Source organism: Bombina bombina, unplaced genomic scaffold (assembly GCF_027579735.1).
Source record: "Bombina bombina isolate aBomBom1 unplaced genomic scaffold, aBomBom1.pri scaffold_1081, whole genome shotgun sequence".
Taxonomy (NCBI): domain Eukaryota; kingdom Metazoa; phylum Chordata; class Amphibia; order Anura; family Bombinatoridae; genus Bombina; species Bombina bombina.
In genome coordinates, this window is record NW_026511018.1 from 55,607 (window position 1) to 74,798 (window position 19,192).

General features: G+C 39.2%; 1 protein-coding gene across 1 annotated transcript in view; it reads left to right on the plus strand.

The window, feature by feature from the left end:
- Window positions 1–253: 253 nt before the first annotated feature.
- LOC128643568 (prosaposin) overlaps window positions 254–19,192 on the plus strand; it is a 32,834-nt gene continuing 13,895 nt past the window's right edge. The window contains exons 1-8 of the mRNA XM_053696409.1: window positions 254–399; window positions 10,170–10,303; window positions 11,051–11,125; window positions 11,430–11,555; window positions 11,794–11,988; window positions 12,497–12,637; window positions 12,833–12,889; window positions 14,641–14,763. Of these exons, the coding sequence (XP_053552384.1) occupies window positions 360–399; window positions 10,170–10,303; window positions 11,051–11,125; window positions 11,430–11,555; window positions 11,794–11,988; window positions 12,497–12,637; window positions 12,833–12,889; window positions 14,641–14,763 (891 nt within the window). The 5' untranslated portion in view covers window positions 254–359. The remainder of the gene's footprint in view (window positions 400–10,169; window positions 10,304–11,050; window positions 11,126–11,429; window positions 11,556–11,793; window positions 11,989–12,496; window positions 12,638–12,832; window positions 12,890–14,640; window positions 14,764–19,192) is intronic.

The following is a 19,192-nucleotide window of genomic DNA, read 5'->3' on the forward strand; positions in this document are numbered from 1 at the left end:
AATATTATTACTACATTATCACTAATAGAATTTGTATTATATAATATCATTACTAAATCATCACTAATACAATCTGTATTATATATTATTTTAAACACTAATATCGTATGACTGTCAGTAATACGTATTACTAGTATCGGAAATCCATACTACTTTAGAAAACCATACATTTCCTTGTTTACACTGTTTGAACTTTGCCCAAGCCTAAAATGGCGGCTGGCCGGCTGCACACTTCCGGTTCAGAATCACCGTTTCCGCCAGGGCTGCTGAGTAAGGGTCAGCTGACCGGGGGTGGGGCTGGGTGTTATAATAGTCTCTGCTGTTGTCGGTTTTCGAGTATTCAGTCAGGTGACTTCGCCATGAAACTGCTCGTTGTTCTGTCCTGTGTGCTGGTGGCGGGTAAGCGCTGGGCTTTTTAATGGACGTTGGGCTGACTGTAGGGATCAGTTTAAATGGAGGAAGTTATTATCTGGTGCTGAGTGTTTAGTACCGTGCAGCCCCTCTACCAGCTGTGCTTTATGTAATCTTAGCTCTTTAGCAGCATTGTGTGTTTAAGATGAACTAGTGGTCTGTTCTGCTGCCCTGTTAGGTTTGCCTCAGGGGTGAGATGCCGGACAAATGGTGGTAGTTCCATTACATTATCAAATTCATAGGGCTAATCCCTCTCACCTTTGGGTGACATACTTAGTAAATGGGGGGGGGGGGGGGGGGTTATTACATTTGCCCACAGAAGGGGGATCACTGCCAGGGGCAGTTGGTGGGGGTAGGGTATCCGGTTGGTGGGGGGCAGGGGATCCCTGCCAGGGGCACAGATGACTTTTGTCTTTTACGATAGCAGCGATGTTGTTAGTTTGGTTAAACCTCTGAAAAACAAAATGGGCATCAGTAGAAAGTAATTTGTGCAATAAAATGTAGTTATCTTGTACCTAAGGAGTTAATGGTTGCTTGGAATCTCCTGAGATAAACAATAAAACGCTACTGACCATGAAGTACTCAGTTTGCTTGATTCTTATGCATAATAGTAGTGTGAGATTGTTCTGTTACTGACCCTAGATACTGGTGTTTAAACTCCACTAAACGGGTTAAACAGAGTCCTTTTTTTGATCCAAGCATTACTTCCCCCTGAGCAGAACACAGGTTTGAGCCATTCAGGTGTAGCAACCACACAGCATAGCACTCAAGGGTGGGTTCATCCTTTGGCTTGTGAACAGGACTTTACCTGTGTGTTTAACCACTTTGTGGGATTAAACACCTAAATACAGCTCAGGATGTGTAGAGCACTATAGTCCCCAGCGGGAAACTGTCACTGACCCAATCAGCAGAGCTAAAAATATGATCCAGCTGTGCAAATAGCGCTGCTAATCGGGTCAGCAACAGGTTAAAACCAGCACTGCTCTGCGGGTTCTGAGCAGTACTTCCTGCTATGTTAACCCCTTTGTGGGGGGTTTAACACAGAGGTGCAGGGTCCATAATCTTAAATTTGCATGTTCTGTTAATTAGAACCATGTACTTTTCAACTATGACTAAAGGAAATCAAGGAAAACAATATTTGTTAGCAAAGTATCATGAAACTGAACAGTTTTCTTTCGGGATTCAGAGCATGGAAATTTAAACAACTTCTGTAATTTACTTTGATTTTCAAATGTTTCTTTATCTTGAACAAAAAAGATGTAAGCTCAGGAGTGTGCACGTGTCTGGCGCACTTTATGGCAGCAGTTTTGCAACAATGTTATTCGTTTGTAAACATTTTATATGGCAGCGTTATTTCCTGATGTGCTCAAGACCACTACCTAGGTCTCCAACAAAGGATACCACGGGAACAAAGCTAATTTTATAACAGAAGTTAACTTCTTTTTTTTTTTTTTCATTGAATGTTTTGTCTGAATCACAAAAGGTAAAACAAGGGTTTCATATTCCTGTTTTGTGATAACCTTAAAGTCACTGATTTAATGCAACCATATAATCCTGTTAAAGGGATCTGAAACCCATTTTTTTTTCTCTCATGATTCAGGGCATAGTTTTAAATTGATTTCCAATTTATTTTATCTGTATTTTTTTTTCTATTCATGTTGCATGCTTTGTTAAAGTGTACCTAGGTATGATCAGAAGCTGCTGATTGGTGACTGCATTACGCATGTCTTGTTGTTGGGTTTCAGCTAGCTCCTTGTGGTGCATTGCTGGTCCTTCAAAAAAGGATACCAAGAGAATAAACATTTTAGATAATAGAAAAGGGACAGTTTACTTTAAAATTGTTAGTGTTTAAAAAGATAGATCACACCTTTTTACTACCCATTCCCCAGCTTTGCACATTAATATACTTTATAACATTAAAATCTCTGCCTCTTTCAAAGGCTGTATAGACAGCCTCTTATCACATGCTTTTGTATTTGCTTTTCACAACAGATTACTGCTAGTTCACGTGAGCCATATAGATAACATTGTGTTCACGCCCATGGCTTGTGGCAGACACTGCACTAATTGGCTGAAATGCAAGTCAATAGATAATAAAGACAGTCATGTGATCAGGGGGCTGTCAAAAGATGCTTGGGTACAAGGTAATCACAGAGGTAAAGTGTATTATAACTGTTGGTTAGGCAAAACTGGTGAATGGGTAATAAATGATTATATCTTTTAAAACAATAATTTATATTGTAGACTGTCCCTTTAAAGGGACACAAGTCAAAAATAAAATTTCATGATTCAGATAGAGCAGCACTTTAAAACAACTTTCCAATTTATTTCAATTTAACAATGTGCAGTCTTTTTATATTTACACTGAGTCCCCAGCTCCTACTGAGCATGTGCAATAATTCTTATAATTTATGTATATGCATTTGTGATTGGCTGATGGCTGTCACATGATACAGGGATAGTAGAAATAGACATAACTTTGAAGGTCCTGGTGAGAAAAGATTCTATTTATTCCTTTTAAGTATAATTCAGTGTTATAAAAAGTGCTGTTAACCAGACAGTTTGTATAGGGAATATTAAGTACTGTAACCACATCATGCAACACCGCTTATGTTTGTAGTCACCCTTAAAGGACTTTAGAAACATTTAGTGTGGCCTTTTTTTCAGCAAACATATGGTGTTGAAGTCCAGAGACACACCTCTTGAAAAAAACACTTGTACTCTCTGCTGTGGCCTGTTACATATATAAATGAGCAATTACTAAGCAATCACTCTGGAGCATGTTTGATTTGGGGTTATGAATTCCATGGAATGCATTTTAGCCTCTCTGGATTTGAGAATTACTGTACTGAACTAATAAGCTTGTTTACAATCTCTTGATGGGGAAACGCCAGACAAGATTTTGAAGGGGATATTTTATTGCACTAGCTAACTCTCTTGCTGTTTGCTTCTTGTGTTTATCCTTTGTTGTGCAATTCAGCTGTGATCTCACAAGCTCTAATGTGATGTGCACATGATAGACGTACTCTTCCTGCTGCAGGTTTTACTACTAGATGTCTTGTTTTGCTGTTACTAGAGTGTGCTGGGCTTCTCTGTAGCGCCTGTTTGCCCAGCTACTTGTCACTTGTGCTGCCTATGCAATATCCGGGCCCCCAGAAGTTCCATGTGGTCAGTTTAACTAAGGGGCCAACAGGAATATATAAGGAGCTAGGGAAGGAAATACTGTAGTAAATATACAGTAAGTACACACACAATAAGAAAAAAACATAAGCCTGTAGAAACGTTCGTGGTTACCTGGGATTTGTCCAGACCTTGTATCCCTAGTGTGGGACTGTGAGCTGGATCATACCATAGTTATGTTGTGGGGTAAAACGAAGGCCATGTGGTCTTTAGGCTCGACAGATGAGGGCTGTATGGTCACCACTTGTCTGCTATAGGCTTATTTAGCTGTCACTGTTTTTTGCCAATAGTGGAAGCGTCAGAAGCCAGAGAACTCGGCTTCTGAAAATGGCGCTTTTGTGTATCCTTTTTTCATCAACACCCTCCTGCTGTGAGTGGGATATTAATTTCCTCTAGTTGCTATAATTTGGATATAATGTACTATGCTTCACCTCCTATTTGTATTTATCTTAGAAAAAATTGCTGCCTAAAAGGTCTGTAGTGTGGTGTGTGTTTTATTTTGGTGTTTTTGTTTTATAGCCGGTAAGTTCAGCAAACTGAAGCTGTAAATATCACGTGCAAGGAGCTTTCCCAGAGTGCTGTGATATAAAGATGCAGTTTAGTAAAACAGAACAAAGGTCTTGAGGCATATAGGATAGGTTGTGCAAGAGGGGGTGAATATGGCACTAGAATAGAGGGTACAGATACTGTGTGTGGGACGACCTTCAATAGAGTCCTTTAGTACCTAGGTGTCATGTGACCTCAGTCCCTAGCTATGTTTAGAATGAGGAAATAGTCTGCAATAATATCAGGTGATACTATGTTTGTTTTCCCCTTTTTTGTAATTTACTTGCTTTGTTCAGAGTGTTTTTGTTTTTCACTATAATGTATCTTATGTAGTTACTTTCAGGTGGTTGGATGAGACAGGTCCTTATAAGCTTGCCCATTAATATACTATCAACCTAATATGGTGACACAAGTGAGTCGGGTATAAAATTAATTGGCCTAAATGGACAGAAAAGTCAGTTTAAACATTCATGATTCAGAGTACAATTTAAATACTTTCCAATTGACTTTCTTGGTGTCCAGTGTTTAAGAAGCATACTTAGATAGGCTTGGGAGCTAGCTGGTGTAAACACATACTTTAGTTTTTTTATTTGCTCTCCAGATGTGTTCAGCTGACTACCAGTGGTGCATTGCTGACTTTAACTGTGTCTAACACATTGGCAGGGGTTAAACCTAGTTTTTATAAGCCATGGTCCTCAAAGATATTGGAGTATTTCATTTTTGCACTTTTTATGTCCCTTTAATGCAGTTCTAGCCAATAGGCTCATTTACCGGACGCTAGTTAGCTACCTGCTGTCCTAAAACTGCTGTCTGTCTGAAACATCAAGGGTGGTAATGAAATCACCCTGGTCAGGATTGACTTGCATATGTGCAACCATCAATGAGCTGCTAGCTCACAGTACTGCATTGCTTCTCCTGAGCCTACCTAGGTATGCTTTTAAACAAATGATACCAAGAGAACAAAGCACATTAAATTTAAGTAAATTGGAAAGTTATTTAAACTTTAAGAATAGCAGAATATGTGCACTTATCCCAACATAGTGGGGAGATAGTGGTATTTAAAGTCTATCATTGTGCAGGGATCTAATGTCAAACATCTTATGCATGCTAAATAGTACGTATGGTGATATAGGAGGAACGCTATGCTTTTACTTCATTCTGCCTGGTTGGGACACCTCCCTCATCGGTCATGTTATGAAACCCAAAACTTTAGGTAGAACATAAAATTATAAACGGCTTTACAGTCTACTTCTGTTATCAAATTTCCTTTATTCTCTTGGTATCATTTGTTGAAGCAGCAGCAATGCACTACTGGTTTCTAACTGAACACATGGGTGAGCCATTGGCAATTTGTGTGTCCACCAATTGGCAACTAAAACCTAGGTTCTTTGTTGCTCCTGAGCTTTCCTAGAAAAACCTTTCAGCAAAGGATAATAAGAGAAGGAGGCAAACTAAATAGAAGTAAATTTGATAGTTGATTAAAATTGTATTCTGTCTATACAATGTCTATGACTTTACTGTCCCTTTAAGAGACAGACCAGACCATAATGAAATAGTTTTTATTGTTAAAACAAGGAGTATGTTGCTGTTTTAAGTGGTGACATTCATCTATTACTGATGACCTGTTTGAGGTGTATTGAAACAAGTGACAAACTGTCTTCTTTCAGGTTGGCAAGTCATGAATAGAACATTGATCCGAGACCTGAGCTATAGCGCTAACATGCGACTCCAGCACGGAACTAAGACTTTGTTTTGTGGTTTAATGATAAACAAGTCTTAGTGGAACTGGGCAATAGATGAGATGTGCCGACAGTGTGTACACCTGTGATTGGCCTCTGTCAGTAGGCTCCTCTGTAGGAAAAATAAAAATATTATGGCACTGCAGGACTTTACCAGTTTTTATTTATCACAGGTTGCCTTTGTTTTCTTATTTCAGCCTGGTCTCAATTATTTCTCCACCTTGTACAAATCTATTTGGGCTAAATGTAAACATCACTGGTCATATCTATTTTATGTAATAAAGGGTTTCCCTGGTTTGTTTGGCAATTAACCCATACCTAGCTATGCAACCTTTAACGTTTTCTTAGATCTGATAGTGAAGTTTATTTTGTTCTGCAATTTAAATAACCTAATCGGCTAAACCTGGAGCAATCAGGCCTTGCCCTTTAGCCTGCTTTTGGACAGAGCTTCGTATGACTGAGGTCATTCAGAACTACTAGCAAGAAGTAAGGAAACAAGTATTTTCCCCAGTGGTTAAAGGAACCTACTCTGCATGTCTCATTGCTAGTCACAAAACCCCTTTCACAGCAGTAAATAAGTGATTAGTGCTGTGCAGTTTTGTAGCGGTCACCAGTGTCTAATAGGGGCTTTTGCTGCGTGTGCTGCATTTACAATATTCCACGGCAGCTTATGAATAGATGTATAATGATTCGTGCAGAACAATGAAGTAGGTTGTGACTGCAAAAGGTTTAGGACTTGGAATCAAATTAGGAAATAAATTCAAAAGCTTATTTGCTGCCTTATATATTCTCTCTGCATGTGTATGGCTTGCACTTAAAGTGTTTTTGTATTGCGTAATTCCCTGTCTTTTCTTCTTGGCAGCTAAAGCACTTCACTGTTGTGTAATTCTCTACTTGATATGAAAGCTGGATCTGTTTGCTTTTTCACGTTTACTTGTCTTGACCAGTCCTTGTGCACTTTCAAGTGCTCTCATTTTCTGCTCTGATTTGCTAAAACATGAGTACAACATGACCTGTTCTACCTCTATGGCTTTAAGACCTGCAGTCTTTCTAGGTATCCAAATAAATTGGATTCCCAACAAAATCTAGCAGAAATCCTAATGTAATTGTGTGAATACTAAATATTAATTGGGTTTTGCCCCCCCCCCCCCTTATCCGTGGGTAACCTTTAAATTGCTGGGTTTTTTTTTCCCAAACCACAGTAGTCCTTGAGGTGCTTTAGTCAGTCACATGTGACCATATTACTTTAGAATATCAATGCTTAAATGACCCCTAAAACCTTAGTCACCACTGGCTTAATGCATTACTCAGCTGGGTGTGCTTATATTTCTTAGTACTCACAAGATCATGATGTGGCAACCAAAACAACTGAATAGGCACAAAGATTAGCTCATTTATAGGATATTCTGCCTACATTTTCATAACTTGTAACTAAATGTCTCTTGCTTCTAATGTCCAGTATTGAACTAATGTGAGCAAAAGACACTTGGCTTTAGGTGGTTCTGAGTCCAGCATGTGTGAAACTATAAATGAAATGTGTAAAGAGTACACACTTTGTGATAGAACACGTTAATTATGCAGAATAAAAACTTCACTTTCGTTAGTTTGCGCCCTCCTGCCCTGTAATGTAAATGGACATGAAACAACTTTTTTAGCACAACAGCATCTAAATTTAAACCGCTTTCCAATTTTACTTAGTTTACTTTGTTCTCTTGCTATTCTTTGAATGCATACCTACGTAGGCTCGGCAGCAGAAGGGCACTACTGGGAGCACAACTTTTCTCCACTTTCTGCGATTTTTTTTTTTTTTTTTTTTTTTTTTTAATAAATTGTTGTGCAGGTCTTTTTTTTTTTTAAATTAGACAGTTACACTAAGGCACCAGTTCAACTGCAATGTGTTGTTTAACTAAAGAATAAAGCAACTTTTAATGCTTTATAATATAATTGCATTGCAAATTAGCTGCATACAAATTTTGTTTTTTTTAAAATGTCTCGAATAAATCTGTTTCCTTTTCTCTTGGTCTAACATAGAAATGTAGTAATAAAAAAGATGCAATGCTCATACGAACACCTTACATTCAGAATAAACTGCTTTGCAGACTGGGAAAGGCTAGGGGGGGCGGGTTTGAAAAAATATTTGAGAGCCAGTCAACAAGCAAAGTGCTGCTGCTTTGCAGCGCTACTGCATATTTTGACTGCTCACTTCAAACAGCACTTTGCTCTGGATGCACTGTGTTAGGGAAACCGTACACACTGCAGCCAGAGCACAGTTCTGTTTGAAGAGAACGGTCTAATGTGGAGCAGCACTACAAAGTTCAAGCGCTAACAGTTCCTGCATGTGTCCTGTTTCTGCAGGCATGCTGCATTTTCTGTGATGACATCTCAGATCACTGTATGTTCTGCCTTGGAGCTAGCTGCTGATGGGTGGCTGCACATATATGCTTCTTGTCATTGCCTCACCTGATGTGTTGAGCTAGCTCCCAGTAGTGAAGTATTGCAAAAATGGCAAGAAAACAAATGAAATTTAGACGTAAATTGGAAAGTTGTTTAAAATTGCATGCTCTGAAGTATGAAAAGTTTGTTTTTATGTCCCTTTAAGTGAAATTTTAAAGGGACAGTCTACACCTTGGTCATCAAATCTTACTTTAGATTAAGCTGCCCAAGCTCAGCCCACTGACATCATGATCTGGGCTGCATATTTTGTCCAATCACAAAAAGAGCACTAGTTGAATTAAACAGACTGTCTATGCTAGTCAGCTGAGTGCCTTGATGCAGCCCAGATCGTGATGTCCTCAGTTGGTGGAGCTTGGCAGACATTTCAAAGTGTCCAGAAACAATATTCATTTTAAGGTAATTTTTTATTCTATTTATTTTTTTTAAGTTCCTGTTGTATGATATAGAAAGGGGTGCAGAAGACTATTTGTAGCTTAATCTAAGACTAAGGTGTAGACTGTCCCTTTAAGGCAAAATTTAAACTGTCATGATTTAGAAGTAAATTGGAACATTGATGCTATAGACCACTGCTTTTCAATCCTCCCCAACAGGCCAGATTGTCAGGATTACCTTGGGTGAGAGCTGGTAAAATAACCATGTTTACTAATCAGCTGATTATTTCACCTGTGCGCCAGTTAAGATATCCTCAATCTGCCCTGTTAGGGAGGTCAGGTTTGGAGACCAGAGCCATAAAGTACTAAAGGCATGCTCACGGGCCTACTTAGATTTTATTTTCAACAGAGGATTCAATGGAAACAAAGAAATTTTGATAGAAGTAAATTGGAAATTTGTTTAAAATCACTTGCTCTACCTTTTTTTAATTGGTTTAATTTTGCCTTTACTCTCACTCTTAAGACTTTCTCAAATCTGACAATTGCAAGTGCACATGGCAAGCTTCACTAGCCTAATCCTGCTACATATCTGTTCCTAACTGGCTTCAGCAGAGATCAGAGTAGATAAATCCAATTTTTCTAAAATGACCGTGGCTTGCTGTCTACTCGCGTAACAAGCTCTGATTGGCTTCTCCAAATAGGACATTGGGTGTGGTTTTGGCTGTTGAAAAGAAAACTGCAGCAGTCAAGGAGTTGATGAATTAAAACGTTTTCATACTTCCATAGTATGTTTATTGCAAATCTGCAGAAATATAATTAAATGTGCAGTTAAGATTTAAGTACTGCAAACATTACAACAAGAAAAGTATTTGCCTCCTAATGTTTTTAGTTCTGCATACAAATAAATCCATGCATAGCTCCTAATAACCCCATGACCAGCTTAGTATTCTGAATTCCAGGAGATACAGTAGATTTTCACTACCAACGCATGATAAAGACAATGCAATAGCACTTTGTCAGAAGAAAAATAAAATAAATATACTTATTTGAAGTTCAGACTATTTCAAATCTATTTACACTCCCTCTATCATGTGACAGCCATCAGCCAATCACAAATACATATGCGTATAGTCTGAATTCTTGCACATGCTCAGTAGGAGCTATTGACTCTTGGTCCTTTTTAAGGATGGTATACTGTAAAATGTTTCCCCTTTAATGCTTTACCTGTGATCTCCATGCGTTAAAAATATGTTCAAAGTAAAATTAAACATGTAAAGTTTGTTAAATTAGTTTTCTGCTAGGTTTGGCATTTTCCTTCCTTGGAAGCCAGCAGGTTTTATTTGTCTCATTGAAGTAACCTGCTATCTTTTAGACATTAGTTTACATATGTCTGTAGAACTCTACGTAGTGAAAGGCCACTAAGCAGTTTGGTTCTGGTAACTAATATAAACCTATCTTGTCTTTTTAGTTGCTGCAAGTCCATTGCTTGGGAAAGAGCAATGTTCCAAGGGCCCTGAAGTCTGGTGTGAGAACGTTCAGACAGCATCTCAGTGTGGCGCGGTGAAACACTGCCAGCAAACAGTCTGGAACAAGCCCACTGTGGTAGGTATCTGTCCGCTGCTCCTGCTCGGCATTTCCCGCCATGACCTCTGCCCCAGTCATAAATGGGATATTTGGACATGTGCGTGTAGCGCAATAAACTGTCTTTAAATCTGTATCCATTCCAGGTTGTAAAATATGAGATTTTAGTAGGATGGAACTGCCTGTTAATCAGATATTGTGCACTGAACTCCCTCAAAAGATATTTCAACCCATCAGAACCATTTTTGGCCACTTCTGCAAACCCTATCTTGCACAGTTCATTTTAGCTATTTTGTTTTTATAAAAAAAAAAAAAAATCCATTTTTAAAACTACCTTTAAATAATCCATTATGATGATCCTTTGAGACTGCAATTAAATGATTTAAATGTTTGGCAAGAAAGCCTATAGTGGATTTTTTTTTTTTTTTTCTTTCTTACAATAAGCTCCAATGGCCAGGTGCTAAAATTAAAGCGTGGTCTGACCCAGTCAGCTGTAGTTTTGTAAGTCGTTTGGAAAAGCTGACGTGCAAAAACAGATGTATTTGTATTGAAAGTGCTGTGGAGCAATATGGTTGTACTACAGTATTCGAACTGAATACTAGAATGTGTACGTAAAGAAAATGCATTCTATAAAAAGGAATTGTGACACTCCCTATGGACTTGAAGGTCTGCACTTTTACTACAAATTTATAGCCGCCTCTACTTGGTGAGAGACCGCAAATAATTCATTATGCTGATTGTGGGTTTTGTTTTTTTTTTTCTCTTTAGAAAACTATACCATGTGAGATCTGCAAGGAAATTGTAACTGTTTTGGGAAACTTCCTAAAAGACAATACTACACAGGTATGTCCCCACAACATCTTATTGACTCCTCCAGATTAATTGTAATGTGTGGTTATTTTAGTGTCATTGCCCAGTGTTGTAGGTGGGGTATGTGCAGGGATTAAAAGTATTGACTTTTCTGTGGTTGCTCATAACCTGGAAGATGATTAGTAAGAATTCTTACCTTCATCTCAGGTGTGTCCAAGCATACAGATGGTGGCTTTGTGGGCTACATCAGAATCTTATGTCATGTCAGTCTTGTTTTGAGACAGAGTGAAATGCACGTTGCAGGATTGTTTAGATATTAGTTTGTTTTTGTTTTCAGAGTGAAATTGAACAATACCTGGATAAGGCCTGCGCCATGTTCCCTGATCCTACCTTTGCTTCTCAGTGCAAGCAAATGGTGAATGAATATATACCGCTGCTTATGAATATCTTGCAGGAGGAGACGGTAAGAACAGCGTCTAGAGAAGATAATAGAAGCTCTTTATAGACTGAATCTGGCTTATTAAGTCTTTGTTTAGAGGAGGATGTGTTTTATTTTTTTTTTTATTTTTTTTTTTTTTTAATACTGTTAACATATCTAGTACTTTAATTCTTTCTAATGTCCCTTAAACATTGTTACATGTTTTTTACAAATGGGTTTCACAGACGTGTATATATATTTTTTTATTTTTCTCTACCTTCAGAGTAACCCAGGTGTCCTTTGCTGCTCGCTTGGTCTGTGTAAATCTCTCCAACGGCATCTGGCTAATTTGAAACAAGAAAAACCTTTTATGACTAATGAGATCCCAGAGGCCGATAAGCTTAAAATGGTTTACCCATTTATTGTCAATGTTCCTCAGCTTCTATTTCCCCAGGACAAAAGTCCCCCAGAGTCTAAGGTAATCACAAGCTGTCTGTGCCAAATTATCTAATGCTTAGGCCTCCTAAATCCGCTGAGTCTCACCCAGGGACACCAGTCTTAGTGGGTCCCCTAGATCCTGCATCTATCTCCCCATACTTAGATGTTGTTGTAAACCAGCCTTAAAATCGCATGCTGCAATGGTTTAATGTCTCTTAAAGACCATAGACTCTGCAGTACTGTGTTTAGCCGATGTGATGTTAAACGCATTAGAAATGCTCCTTAGGACCTGCAGTGCACCCAGGTCCCGAGTGGGAAACTGTTGCTGAGCCAATCAGCACCGCTAGTTTCACATCTGAGTCGTATGACTAACGCTGCTGATTGGATCAGCAGCAAGTTCCATTTGGGACCAGCAGTGCACCGCAGCATTTGTGTGTTTAAACTCACAGAACTGCAGGGTCGCTAGGCTTAAAATTAAATGCTGATGTAATATTTTGATTCTAATGGCCCTTTAAACACTTGTACAAATGAGCTGCTTTGTTTTACAGAACGGTGATGTTTGCAAAGACTGTCTGCAGCTAATTGGCGATGTTCAGGATTCCCTGCGAAGCAACTCCTCTTTTTCCAAAAAACTTATTGAAAATGCCTTGAAGGATTGTGATGTGTTTGCTGGTGGCTTTTCTGATATGGTAAGTAACTTTTTTTTTTTTTTTTTTTTTTTTTTTTTTATAAATGTGCAAGCTCTTACTGTCATTAGACCTCAGGTAATTGTAATCGGCAAATGACTACGCTTTCTTCAGATGGAGTTTAATCTGAGTTACTGCTCATGTACTGAGTGCTATTAACCCTGTTAATGTGATGTTTTTTTGTTTGTTTTTCTTCAGTGTAAAAACTACATAAATCAGTATGCGGATATTGCAATCCAGATGTTCCTGCAGATGGTAAGTTCTTCATATTTTGTATCTGTTCAGTTAATGTCTAAGAACCTCAGTAACTGTTGCCCTCATTGGATTTTTTTTTCTTAGTTGTATTTATCTGTAGACAACTAGTCGCACAGCTTCTCTAAGTATCATGTTTTTTGCTTGCATAAACTAACTCAGACTTCAGAACTTTCTGATTAAACTTTTTTTTTGTCAATCTTAACTTTTTTCCTTTTCTAACCTCACTCAATTATCTTTGTTTTTTCCCCTTTCATCAGGAACAGGTATGTTGCAAGTTTTGTGTCATTATATATAACCCCCCTCACTCTTAGCCCAATCCAGCTTTTTGATAGCTGTAATACATCTTCCCAAACTTGACTGCATTTGTTATTTTTTCCAACTATTTTACATTTATTCGTGTCCATTTGACAATCATCCGCGGCAGCTTATTTGCTCCATATGTTATCCAATTAAACTTTCTCTAGCACGTTGCTGTCAGACGTAACTTATGCACACTGTCCTGTCAGACTAGAGCAGGGGTCATCAACCTTGGCTCTCCAGAGGTTATGAAACTAGATTTCCCATGATCCTCGGCCAGCTTCAAGTGTATGAACATTACGGGAAATGTAGTTCCAAAACCTCTGGAGAGCCAAGGTTGCTCACCCCTGGACTAAAGCATATGCGCTGCTGTCACACTAATGCATATCGCTTGAGCAATGCTGGCGAGTTGATGCAAGCATAAAGCATGTGGTTAGACTTGTTTGGTCATTTGTACACCTGTCAAAAAGCTTCAGACCCTGCACCATTGATGCCCTATAATACGGTTTCCCCTAACACTAACTTACTGTTGGTAACGAGTGCTTATACACTTTTTTTTTTTTTTTTTTTTTTTTTTTTGTTTCAAGTATATGGGTGGATTTTGTTTTGTTGCTATAAACTGATAGTTTGAAGTGTTGGGTTATAACAAATTAACAGTTTGTTTGCTAGAAGATATCCTGGACTTAAAGGGATATAGGGCCCAAAATCTTTTCTTCATGATTCAGATAACAAACACAAAGCTTCCATTGGTTTTTGTTCTTTGTTGAAGAGATATCTACATTGGTAGCATGCATAAGTCTGAAGCACTACATGACAGGAGATAGTGCTGAATATACGTACACTACTGAGCTTCCCTTTCTGCTTTTCAACAAAGGATAGAAATCAGACCATTTGGTAACGGAAGTCAATTAGAAAGTGGTTTAAGATTGTAAGTTCTATCTGAATCATGAGTAGTGGTTTTTTTTTTTTGTTTGTTTTTTTAAGTGAAGGTCAATTTTGATGAATTAGTGCCTGGTTTTTAATAATCCTATTAAAAACAAGGGCACTTTAATTCATCAAAATTGACATTTCACTTCTCTTCAAAAACTTACCTTTTTAATCCTGGCAGCCGCTCCAGCACTTCCTCCACCCAACGCAAGCCGTCTTCGTGGGTCCAAAATGACTAATCTGGCTTCCTCCAATCACGGCATTGCATTAGGCCAAGATTCCCCCAGGAGGAAGCCGGGTTCGTCATTTCTGCAGAGGCTTCCGACGGCCGGGGAATCGCTGGAGCAGCTGCCAGGATTAAAAGGTAAATTTTTGAAGAAAAGAAGTGAAATGTCAATTTTGATTAAAGTGCCCTTGGTTTTTAATAGGATTATTAAAGACCGGGCACTAATTCATCAAAATTGACCTACACTTTAAAAACCACATTTTATTTTTATAAATCTGTATGACCAGTTATTTTGTTTTAGCCAGCACAGCAGATCTGCAGTTATGCAGGGTTCTGCGCACAGGAGGCGGCAGCCACCCCCCTGCAGCTGCTCACCCCAGCAAAGACTATAATCCCTGCAGCCAAGATGGAACCTGCAGTTAAAGTAAGTAGACATGTACAATTACCTAAAATCTGTGTCAATGTCTGAAGCTGTAGGTTATAAGTGAAAATACCTTCTAAAGGATATGAGTCTCTACACTGTTTGCACAAAGCATTGTGGTTCTATTTCCTTTGACAGAAGCTCTTTGAGTACAATTACTTGAGTTAGTTGGTTACAGAACCATAATGGTAGTGTAAAAGGGAAATGGTCAGCATAAGTTCCGTTACCCATGATACAACTGATAAAAACCTTTAAAGGGACATTAAACACCTGATGAAAATTGCTAAAACCTAATTTTTCCTATTGATAAAAATAAAATAATCACTGTCTATTCTATTCCTCTTACCCCAAACTGTTGATTGTTTTGAAGAGCATTTATCCAGTGCTTGATTAGACTATGTAAGCTGCCATATTGTATCCTACGTTACAGGGGGGCAAAGTAGTCACGTGACACACAGCATATTGTCTGTTACATATATTTTTAAAGGATCACATCTGTCTGCGGTGTGTGTGAAGATAATTATCTGCCAGTCAGAGAAAAAAAAATGTATTCGACCTTACCATCTATTTATATACACATAATATTCAGAAAAAATTAAATTAAAATTCTTTTATAAGCAATGCGTTTTTTAACTCACCCGCCCCTCCCCCCCAGTTTTTTTTTTTTATGCTCTAAGCAAATCAGTCTGCATTAAATGGCTTCAGACACTATTGTGATTTGTAAATCATTACAAGCAGCTCCGGGAGGGGGAAGCTCACATACTTGGTACAGAAGACTTCTGCTTCTCAAGACCTGTCCCCTACTGTTTATGTAAAGCACTAAGGGCTGACACTTTTTTACTGTGTCTCGGCAGAGGGTGTGACCGGAGCAGATCGCTATGTAATGAAGACTATCACTAAGGCTGGTACAAGTGTCAGCCCTTAGTGCTTTACATAAACAGGAGGGGACAGGTCTTGAGAAGCAGAAATCTTCTGTACCGAGTATACGTGAGCTTCCCCCTCCTGGAGCTGCTTGTAATGATTTTTTTTTTTTTTTTTTCTCCAACATAGGTGTGTCCGGTCCACGGCGTCATCCTTACTTGTGGGATATTCTCCTCCCCAACAGGAAATGGCAAAGAGCCCAGCAAAGCTGGTCATATGATCCCTCCTAGGCTCCGCCTACCCCAGTCATTCTCTTTGCCGTTGCACAGGCAACATCTCCACGGAGATGGCTAAGAGTTTTTTGGTGTTTAAATGTAGTTTTTATTCTTCAATCAAGTGTTTGTTATTTTTAAATAGTGCTGGTATGTACTATTTACTCTGAAACAGAAAAGAGAAGATTTCTGTTTGTGAGAGGAAGATGATTTTAGCAAACGTTACTAAAATCGATTGCTGTTTCCACACAGGACTGTTGAGATGAAGTAACTTCAGTTGGGGGAAGCAGTTGGCAGACTTTTCTGCCTGAGGTATGATGGCCATATTTCTAACACGACTTGGTAATGCTGGAAGGCTGTCATTTTCCCTATGGGGACCGGTAAGCCTTTTTCTTAGATTAAGTATAAGAATAAGGGCTTTATAAGGGCTTAAAAACTGGTAGACATTTTTCTGGGCTAAAACGATTACTTGCTAAGCATATTTGACAGATTATAGCGCTTTATAGTTATTATAATCTTGGGGATTGTTAAAAAAACGGCAGGCACTATATGGACACCTTTTTCAGATGGGGGGCCTTCTCTAGTCATAGGCAGAGCCTCATTTTCGCGCCACTAATGCGCAGTTGTTTTTGGAAGGCAAGGCATGCAGATGCATGTGTGAGGAGCTAAGATCCACTGAAAAAGCTTCTAGAAGGCGTCATTTGGTATCGTATTCCCCTCTGGGCTTGGTTGGGTCTCAGCAAAGCAGATTCCTGGGACTGTATAGGGGTTAAATGTAAAAACGGCTCCGGTTCCGTTATTTTAAGGGTTAAAGCTTTCAAATTTGGTGTGCAATACTTTTAAGACACTGTGGTGAAATTTTGGTGAATTTTGAACAATTGCTTCATACTTTTTCGCATATTCAGTAATAAAGTGTGTTCTGTTTAAAATTTAAAGTGACAGTAACGGTTTTATTTTAAAACGTTTTTTGTGCTTTGTTGACAAGTTTAAGCCTGTTTAACATGTCTGAACCATCAGATAAACGATGTTCTATATGTATGAAAGCCAATGTGTCTCCCCATTTAAATATGTGATAATTGTGACATGGTGTCCAAACAAAGTAGGGACAATGATGCCACAGATAATAATAGTGCCCAAGATGATTCTTCAGATGAGGGGAGTAAGCATGGTACTGCATCACCCCCTTCTGTGTCTACACCAGTTTTGCCCACACAAGAGGCCCCTAGTACATCTAGTGCGCCAATACTTATTACTATGCAACAATTAACGTCTGTTATGGATAATTCTATTGCAAATATTTTATCTAAAATGCCTACTTATCAAAGAAAGCGCAATTGCTCTGTTTTAAACACTGAAGAGCAAGAGGACGCTGATGATAACGCTTCTGACATACCCTCACACCAATCTGAAGGGGCCAGGAGGGAGGTTTTGTCTGAGGGAGAAATTTCAGATTCAGGAAAAATTTCTCAACAAGCTGAACCTGATGTTGTAACACTTAAATTTAAATTAGAACATCTCCGCGCACTGCTTAAGGAGGTATTATCTTCTCTGGATGATTGTGACAATTTGGTCATTCCAGAGAAATTATGTAAGATGGACAAGTTCCTAGAGGTTCCGGTGCCCTCCGATGTTTTTCCTATACCCAAGCGGGTGGCGGACATAGTAAACAAGGAATGGGAAAGGCCCGGCATACCTTTTGTGCCTCCCCCTATATTTAAGAAATTATTTCCTATAGTCGACCCCAGAAAGGACTTATGGCAGACAGTCCCTAAGGTCGCGGGGGCGGTCTCTTCTCTAAACAAACGCACTACTATTCCCATAGAAGATAGTTGTGCTTTTAAAGATCCTATGGATAAAAAATTAGAGGGTTTGCTTAAAAAAAGTTTGTTCAGCAAGGTTACCTTCAACCAATTTCATGCATTGTTCCTGTCACTACGGCAGCGTGTTTCTGGTTCGAAGAACTAGAAAAGTCGCTCAATAAAGAATCTTCGTATGAGGAGGTTATGGACAGAGTTCATGCACTTAAATTGGCTAACTCTTTTATTCTAGATGCCGCTTTGCAATTAGCGAGATTAGCGGCGAAAAATTCAGGGTTTGCTATCGCAGAGCGCTCTGGCTAAAGTCTTGGTCAACGGATGTGTCTTCCAAGACAAAATTGCTTAACATCCCTTTCAAGGGCAAAACACTGTTTGGTCCTGATTTGAAAGAGATTATTTCAGACATCACCGGAGGAAAGGGCCACACCCTTCCTCAGGATAGGTCTTTTAAGGCTAGAAATAAGCCTAATTTTCGTCCCTTTCGCAGAAACGGACCAGCCTCTACTTCTACATCCTCTAAGCAAGAGGGTAATACTTCTCAACCCAAACCAGCCTGGAGACCGATGCAAGGCTGGAACAAGGGTAAGCAGGCCAAGAAGCCTGCTACCAAAACAGCATGAAGGGATGGCCCCCGATCCGGGACCGGATCTGGTGGGGGGCAGACTTTCTCTCTTTGCTCAGGCCTGGGCAAGAGATGTTCAGGATCCTTGGGCACTAGAAATAGTTTCTCAAGGTTATCTCCTGGAATTCAAGGAACTACCCCCAAGGGGAAGGTTCCACAGGTCTCTATCTTCAAACCAAATTAAAAGACAGGCATTCTTACATTGTGTAGAAGACCTGTTAAGGATGGGAGTAATTCATCCAGTTCCAATAAGAGAACAAGGGATGGGGTTTTACTCCAACCTGTTCATAGTTCCCAAAAAAGAGGGAACATTCAGACCAATTCTAGATCTCAAGATCCTAAACAAATTTCTCAGGGTTCCATCGTTCAAAATGGAAACCATTCGAACGATCCTTCCTACCATCCAGGAAGGTCAATTTATGACCACGGTGGATTTAAAGGATGCGTACCTCCATATTCCTATCCACAAGGAACATCATCAGTTCCTAAGGTTCGCTTTTCTGGACAAGCATTACCAGTTTGTGGCACTTCCATTCGGATTAGCCACTGCTCCGAGAATTTTCACAAAGGTACTAGGGTCCCTTCTAGCGGTTCTAAGACCAAGGGGCATTGCAGTAGTACCGTACTTGGACGACATCCTGATTCAAGCGTTGTCTCTGTCAAAAGCAAAGGCTCATACGGACATCGTCCTAGCCTTTCTCAGATCTCACGGATGGAAAGTAAACATAGAAAAAAGTTCTCTTTCCCCGTCAACAAGAGTTCCCTTCTTGGGAACAATAATAGACTCCTTAGAAAAGAGAATTTTTCTGACAGAGGTCAGAAAATCAAAACTTCTAAGCTCTTGTCAAGTTCTTCATTCT